General features: G+C 50.4%; 1 protein-coding gene across 1 annotated transcript; it reads right to left on the bottom strand.

The window, feature by feature from the left end:
* Nucleotides 1-2,911: 2,911 nt before the first annotated feature.
* On the bottom strand, nt 2,912-3,571 carry LOC140219128 (uncharacterized). Its single transcript, XM_072289016.1, has one exon. It carries the CDS (start codon nt 3,569-3,571, stop codon nt 2,912-2,914), a length of 660 nt encoding a protein of 219 aa, XP_072145117.1.
* Between the last annotated feature and the right edge of the window lie 5,124 nt (nt 3,572-8,695).

Below are 8,695 nucleotides of genomic sequence, written 5' to 3'. Positions count from 1 at the left end.
CTCTGAATACCTCCTGTAAACACGCCGTGAATAGCATTGGAGAGATCGTATCTCCCTGCCTGACGCCTTCTTTTAGTGGGATTTTGTTGCTTTCTTTATGGAGGACTACGGTGGCTGTGGAGCCTTTATAGATATCTTTCAGTATTTTTACATGCGGCTCGTCTACACCTTATTCCGTAATGCCTCCATTACTGCTGAGGTTTCGACAGAATCAAACGCTTTCTCGTAATCAATGAAAGCTACATATAAGGGTTGGTTATAGTCCGCACATTTCTCTATCACCTGATTGATAGTGTGAATATGGTCTATTGTTGAGTAGCCTTTACGGAATCCAGCCTGGTCCTTTGCTTGGCAGAAGTCTAAGGTGTTTCTGATTCTGTTTGCGATTACCTTAGTAAATAGTTTGTAGGCAACTGACAGTAAGCTGATCGATCTATAATTTTTCAAGTCATTGGCGTCCCCTTTCTTATGGATTAGGATTATGTTAGCGTTCTTCCAAGATTCCGGTACGCTCGAGGTCATGAGGCATTGCGTATATAGAGTGGTCAGTTTCTCTAGAACAATCTGCCCACCATCCTTGAACAAATCTGCCGTTACCTGATCCTCCCCAGCTGCCTACCCCCTTAGCACATCTTCCAAGGCTTCCTTTGCTTCTTCCGGCGTTACGTGTGGGATTTCGATTTCCTCTAGACTATTCTCTCTTCCATTATCGTCGTGGGTGCGATTGGAACTGTATAAATCTCTATAGAACTCCTCAGCCACTTAAACTATCTCATCCATACTACCAACATCACTATTATTAACATCATTATTAACAACTATCACAGTAATAAAATAGATATTTCTATTAAAACTTGCTGCTGGGCTACTTGGTACATGATAACGGTGTAAAATAGAGGCGCAACAATCACGGAATCAGATGAGAAAGAAAGGATGTGGCGGTGGTGGTGGTGATTTGTAGTAACAGGTGGGTCTAGCCGGGCGATCAAGGCCAGCAATTGAAAAGGCGTCATAACGGCTGCGTGGTACAAAGAGAGAAAAAGAAGGCAGGGCCGAGTATAGAAGAAATATAACTTAGTAACGCTTGTTGCTGCGTTTGTTGGTACGTAATAACTGGTGCGAGATAGACGCACGATGGAAGACGAGAAAGAAAAAAGCGTTTCTTTCTCGTCTTCGTTCTGTGGTTAGTGCGCGTCTATTTCACACCAGTTATTGATATTTTTGCTTGCATGTATCTCGAGGTACGTCAGATGTACATTATCTTGAGTATTACATAATAAGAATGTTATTCTCATAGGAAGTGGTATAATTTGCTTGTTGATTTTGACTTTGTTGATGCTATATTTCATGGTTGTATAAGCTTACCTTGTGCTATTTGTGAGCCTGTATCACGCTTATGCCAATATAGGTTCAATTAGAGATTGTGGGCGCATCAAAATGCATAACTGCATCTTTTATCTGCAGTCTTACCATCAGCTTGTTCTACGTGATGGCAAATAATCTACTGTGATTTCTACCAGCAGTACAGGACCCCAATTACTTACTTTCTTACATCTATTTTATGTCACTACAGCGACTACTTTTTGGGCCCTTCTACAGCCATATATGACATCTAACTATTGCAATTCACCTTTTTATCTCATTGATATTTCATTCACACCCGATCACCACTTGTCTGGCGGCTAATGGCCATATCTGGCCTTTGCGCCACTAAACACCACAAATTATGATATGATAAGACGGCACAACACGGGGAAGGCGGCAGATGGAAATTCAAGACAATGAGCAAAACCAGAACAAGGTAAAAGCGGGAGCCAATGTTTCGACAAGTGGACTTGACTTTTTCAAGGCGACATTTGTTTTTATCGGCTGAGTCTATGTAGGCAGGGTTCTTCCAAAGGGGAGAAGGGAGGTAAGCCGGGTAGACGAGCCAATGACCGGGGGGGGGGGGTGTAGAAGTGAAAAATAAAGGTGTCCTATTCAACGTCGATGGAGGAATGTTAGGTAGCGCCGTGTCAGCCGGCCGTGTGTTCCTTCGTGGAAGGGGCCTGGACGGGGGGGGGGGGAGAAGTTGATCGTTCCGTTTCACCGATGTATTGTTTCTTACAAAAGGAACGTTCAAGCATGTAAATCACGTCTGAACTGCTGCATGTAAAGCTAGCTTTCACTTCGTCTGTTTGCGGTGCATTTAATCGTAATGTCCCTTTGAAGGCACCTGTAGGTTCTACGGCTGCGTGGACAACATGCTTCTATCATGGGGGAATGATGTTGGCTGACTTTTGCGTGCACTAACATGTCGTTTAAAGTTTCAGTCGCGGCGACAGGTCACCCTTCGGCCCAAGAACGCTTTTCTCAGAGGCTCGTTACTCTATCATATTGTGTGGTATTATTCGGAGGATGTTGTTTATGCTTGCGAGGGCAATACAATATTATGCTATGAAGGCTGGTTGTCTCTTGAGATTCTGGCGCAGGCTGCTTCTTAGCTCATTCCGACTGCCTCTCCAGTCTTGACGCGACGTCCGAAGCTCTCTCGAGAAAAACTGTGAATAGTTTCTTTTTACTAGGTTTGCTTTAAGGTCATTTAGGTGGTGGGTATAATTGTTGTTTTCGCTGCAGATTCTTCTTATTCATTTCGCTCGTCTGAAAAAATTTCTTGCAGTGTCGCGGGTGATGAGTGTTGTAGTGTAAATATGGCTGCCTATCCAAAGGCTTCCGGTAAAGTGTCGTTCTCAGTTTTCCATTTTATATGTAGACCGTCGTGTCGAGGAAGTTATCTGACTAGGAGGGCGGTGAGCAGTAAATTCAATACTCCGGTGAAAGCGGCTGAAATGGCCAATTAGGTCGGTTAGCGCACTGGTGCCGTGTTCCCATATTATAAGTATGTCGTCAATGTAACGCAGCTGGTGTTTTATTATTTTATCACGTTCGCTTGAAGCTGTCCCATGGAATTTATCTGTCGTTGCTGCTGGACGGCGCTTTCCGCTCGAATAGCGAAATCATAAGCCTTGCAAAAAGTCAGATCCTTCTCTGCAAACAGTCGCTGTTGAAGATTCTGGTCCCGGAGACCACACACGAAGCGATCGCGCAACATCACATCTAACGGCAGAAGCGTTGGATTGCAGCCCGTAGCTCCCTGCTGTGTTGCTGATGCCGTTCCCTCAGCTGGCGTCGCCGTAGCTGTCGTTGCAGTCGGCAGCGTGCCGAAATTGCAGCTCGTAGCCAACTTGCCTAGAGCGGCCACGTAGTCGTTTACCGACTCGCCTGGAAGCTGATCTCGCCTTTGGAACATCGGACGACTGTAGACTTCGGACGGTCGAGGGTCGTAGTGTGCCTGAAGTGCGGCCACGATCTCGGCATAGCTCACTTGGTCGGGCGTCTTCGGTTGAAGCAGCTCACAAACCACGTCGTAAATTTGAGCACCGCACAGTGTAAGCAAGTCTGCTCGTTGCTTGACAGGGTGAGTCACATCGTTGGCCTCGAAGAAAAACTGTAGCCGGCCGAACCACGATGCCCAATTGGAGCCAGTAAACTCCTCCAAACGTGCAGAAAAATCATGCTGGCGCTCAGCCATGACTTACTGGATGCTCCACGATGCCCTAGGGCTTCCCTGCCACGGGTGATCCGCCTCGTCGCCAATGTTATGTACTGGGAATTACTTTATTCCGCACATAGTACACTCAAAGAACGTAGCCTTGTCGCAGAGATGGCGACCACACTACTTCACGTGGCGCGAACACACTGTCCACATGATTGTCCCACACCAGGGCTTGCCAGGGATGTGGCTCCACCCATCGGCACAGTGGGGAATGTTCACACACAGTTCCGGACACTCCCACTACGCGGCTGCACCCATCCGCATCCGAGGACCGAAACCCGAACTAATCACGGACACAACAGCTTGAAGCTGTCCCATGGATTTGTTAGCATACCTGTGAGCGAATGGTTTTCTCATGGTAGTGCCGAAAGTTTGCACGTAGTTAATCTTAATCCAGTTAAACTTCAAAAGGAAAATTCACTGGGTCTGGAAGGGATCACATGTACGAAAACGCAACTTTTCCTAAAGTTTCGACCGTAGCACGACCTTCGGCAGACGAAGGACGGGCTCACGAAATCCGTGCCTCGGTCGAAACTTAAGGCAGTCAAGCTTGCGTTTTCGTACGCGACCTCTGCGTCCGATCTATCTATCTATCTATCTATCTATCTATCTATCTATCGATCTATCTATCTATCTATCTATCTATCTATCTATACATACATATATATATATATATATATATATATATATATATATATATGTATATATACATAGTGACGCGTGTACTTATCTTTATCGGGCGACCACGTTTCGCCGCCTAACAAATGTAATCGCACAGCGCGGGATGCGCCTGCATGTGTCCGAAGTTTCTGGAAAGTTATCGATGCTTCTATCCGGCTGTCTGTTGTCGCCGAACCCTGTGTTATCTGATTTCACCGCGTGACGCGAATGGTGTAGAACTTTGTGGAAGGCACGCGGGTCCGAACGATTAGTCTGGAACATTCGACGACTGCAGTATAAAAGCCGACGCGCTTGACCCGCTGATCAGATTTTCGACGATCGCCGATCGTGTTCGCCGCTATCGCTGTGCTATAAGTGCAGCCTGTTTTGGTAGGCACAGGTTCGCCCAATAAAAGTTAGTTTTGTCTTTCACAGTACTGCTACTGTGTTCTTAACGTCACCACAACGTGACATCTGGTAGAGGTGCTTCTCGTTCGTGTACCAGACGCCCCCGACAAACCGTGATCCAAGCCCGGACCGCAAAGACAGCACCAACGTAGTCCCGGACCATCGAGCAAGCCGCTTTCTTCAACAACTGCCCCCGGAGCACGGACTTTTGCCTGAAACCAGGAAGATCACCACCAAGTCCACCCCAATGGCAGCCCCAGCATCTCCCATCGTCCTGCAGCAGCCCAGGGAGCCTACGACGTTCCGCGGTTCAACGTTCGGGGACCCGGAAAGCTGGCTTGAGACATACGAGAGGGTCGCTGCTTTTAACAACTGGAACAGCGACGACAAACTGCGACATGTCTTCTTCGCATTGGAAGACGCTGCCAGGACGTGGTTCGAGAACCGAGAAGCCACCTTGACAACCTGGGAGCTGTTCCGAAGCGGCTTCCTGCAGAAATTCGCAAGCGTCGTACGCCGAGAACGAGCCCAAGCGCTATTAGAAACCCGGGTGCAACTACCAAATGAGACCACCGCGAGTTTTACAGAAGAAATGAGCCGCCTATTCCGCCACGCCGACCCGGAAATGTCCGAGGAAAACAAAGTCCGCCTACTCATGCGTGGTGTGAAGGAGGAACTTTTTGCCGGGATGGTACGAAGCCCACCGAAGACCTTCGACGAGTTTCTTCGCGAGGCCACAAGCATCGAGAAGACACTAGAGATGCGAAACCGGCAATTCGACCGCCGCACGAACTCGACAAACTACGCCGGAGTTCAGTCACTGGCCACCGACGACCTACGCGAGACTATCCGAGCTGTCGTGCGGGAGGAGCTACAAAAGCTGTTCCCATCATCACAGCCTCAAGTGGCTTCGATTGCCGACGCCGTGCGTGAGGAACTCTAACAACAACTTGGAGTAGCCCCTGAATCGCCGCAGCCTGAGCCGCAAGCGATGACCTACGCCGCCGTCGCACGCCGTCAAGGTCCCCCTCCTCGACCGCGCCAGGGCCCTGTCACGCCGCAATTGCGTCGTTCGCCGCCGTCGCCGCAAGCACGACCACCCGTCGCCCAGCGCACCTACCCGAGGAAGACGGACATTTGGCGCACTCCTGACCACCGCCCGCTCTGCTACTACTGCGGAGAAGCGGGTCACGTCTACCGACGATGTCCATACCGGGAGATGGGACTGCGAGGTTTCGCCGTGAACGCTCCGCGCCCGCAGCAAGGTTAACGCCCCCGCGATATCGCCGACTACCTCACCGCTACTCAGTGGAGTTCTCGACGACCGTCGCGTTCGCCATCACCAGGCCGCTACCTGTCGCCGCAGCGCCGACCATACACTGGCCCAGCCCGGGGCCGGTCAGCGAGCCCATATCCGGAAACTAAAAGCAGCAACCGATGGAGGTGCGGTTGCTGTTCGTCGAACTGATGAAGATCCTCCGCCGCCGACGAAGACACCGAAGAAACTACCTCGACGACATAACGACACGCCGCCATCCCGACGAAATCAGGAAGCCAAGACTACAACGACGAAAGACGACTTGACGACGCGACGTTCCAATTTCAGTTCAACACGACGCAGCCGTGATCCGACGCCAAGACCTAACTGTAACGCAAGACAAAGAAGCACCGACGTCGACCTGCTTCTCGACGGCCACGCAGTCACCGCCTTAGTAGACACAGGGGCCGATTACTCCGTCATGAGTGGACCCATCGACGCCAAGTTGAGGAAAGTGAAGACTGCATGGGAAAGCCCTCAAATTCGGACCGCTGGAGGACACCTGATTACGCCGACTGGGATCTGCACGGCAAGAATTACCCTACATGACCGGACTTACCCTGCCACCTTCGTTATCCTCCAACAGTGTTCACGAGACGTCATTCTAGGTATGGACTTCCTGGACAAACACGGCGCAATCATCAACCTGAAGTCGAAGTCAATAACGCTGTCGGAAGATAAATCGATACCGCCGGAGAGCCCTCGTAGTCACCGCGCCTTGACTGTGCTCGAAGATCAAGTGAGCATCCCGCCTCGCTCCAGCATTGTTATTTCGGTCGGCACCGAAACACCCGCTGACGTAGAAGGCGTCATCGAAGGCGACCAATGTCTACTGCTAGACCGTGAAATTTGCGTCGCAAGAGGGATCGCACGACTACATAGAGGGAAAACAGAAGTGTTGCTGACAAACATCACCAGGTGTTCAATCACATCAACAAGGGCACGACAATCGCGTACATCGAGGAAATTCTGGCAACGAGTAATTCCTTGGTCCTCTCAGATTCCGCCGCATCTACCCCGCCGACCTTAGTCCCCGAACCAGACTTCGACGTAAATCCAAGTCTCCCCATAAGCAAGCAGCAAGAGCTCAGAAGTCTTCCCCGACGATAAAAGGACTGCGTTTCGACTTCATCGAAGATTCGACAAACACCAGTTGCAAAGCATCGCATAATAACCGAAGAGTGCGCTCAACCACTCCGCCAGAGCCCTTACCGAGTTTCGACACGAGAACGTGAAGCTATTAGGCAACATGTCGACGAAATGCTCCGCGACGACATCATCCAGCCGTCGAAAAGCCCGTGTGCATCTCCTGTTGTCCTGGTGAAGAAAAAGGACGGAACCTTACGTTTCTGCGTCGATTATCGTCGTCTGAACAAGATCACGAAGAAGGACGTATACTCCATCCCACGAATAGTCGACGCATTGGATCGGCTCTGCCTCTACGAGTTCAAGGTTATGCCATTCGGACTGTGCTCGGCGCCTGCAACGTTCCAGCGCGTCATGGAAACGGTTTTAGCAGGATTGAAGTGGCAGACCTGTCTCGTTTACTTGGATGACGTCGTCGTCTTCGCCGGAAATTTCGACGATCATTTTAGGCGGCTTGCAACAGTACTAGAGGCCATCAAATAATCAGGGCTCACTCTGAAGCCAGAAAAGTGCCGGTTCGCTTACGACGAGCTTCTGTTCCTAGGGCACGTCATCAGCAAATCTGGAGTACGTCCCAACCCGCAGAAAACAGCTGCCATCGCAAAGTTCCCGCAGCCCATCGACAAGAAGGCAGTGCGTAATTCCTTGGCATGTGTGCCTACTACAGGCGCTTTCTCAAGGACTTTTCACGCATCGCTGAGCCGCTAACGCATCTAACCAAATCTGATGTCGAGTTCAAATAGCAAACGCCGCAGGCCGACGCATTTCAAGAACTAAAACGACGCATGCAGTCACCGCCGGTACTCGCACATTTCGACGAAGACGCCGATACCGAAATCCACACTGACGCCAGTAGCCTAGGCCTCGGTGCCGTCCTAGTCCAGAAGAAAGGTGGACATGAACGGGTGATATCTTATGCTAGCCTGTCGCTGTCAAAAGCGGAAGCCAATTATTCTACGACTGAAAAAGAATGCCTCGCCATCATTTGGGCTACAGCAAAATTCCGCCCTTACCTATATGGCAGGCCATTCAAAGTGGTCAGCGACCATCACGCGTTGTGTTGGCTAGCTAACTTAAAGGACCCTTCAGGATGGCTGGCGAGGTGGAGCCTCAGACTGCAAGAATATGACGTCACGGTGATCTACAAGTCCGGACGGAAACACTCTGACGCCGACTGCCTATCACGCGCCCCCATCGATTCCCCGCCGGAAGACGACGAGGATGACGACGCCTTCCTCGGAATAATAAGCAAAGACTTCAATAAACCGCAACGAGCGGACCCGGAGCTAAAAGGCCTCGTCGAATATTTGGAGGGGAACACCGACGTAGTACCTAGGGCATTTAAGCGCGGATTGTCTTCGTTCACATTACAAAACAACCTGCTCGTGAAGAACTTCTCTCCAGTCCGCGCCAGCTACCTTCATGTTGTTCCGTCAGCGCTGCGTCCAGAAGTACTGTACGCTCTACATGATGATCCAACCGCTGGGCACCTCGGATTCTCCCGAACGCTGTCGAGGATACAGGAAAGGTATTACTGGCCGCGTCTGACCGCCGACGTCGCTCGTTAC

This window comes from Dermacentor andersoni, chromosome 6 (genome assembly GCF_023375885.2).
Source record: "Dermacentor andersoni chromosome 6, qqDerAnde1_hic_scaffold, whole genome shotgun sequence".
Lineage (NCBI taxonomy): Eukaryota > Metazoa > Arthropoda > Arachnida > Ixodida > Ixodidae > Dermacentor > Dermacentor andersoni.
Note: the sequence above shows the minus strand (reverse complement) of the source record. Positions and strands in the feature narration are given on the sequence as shown.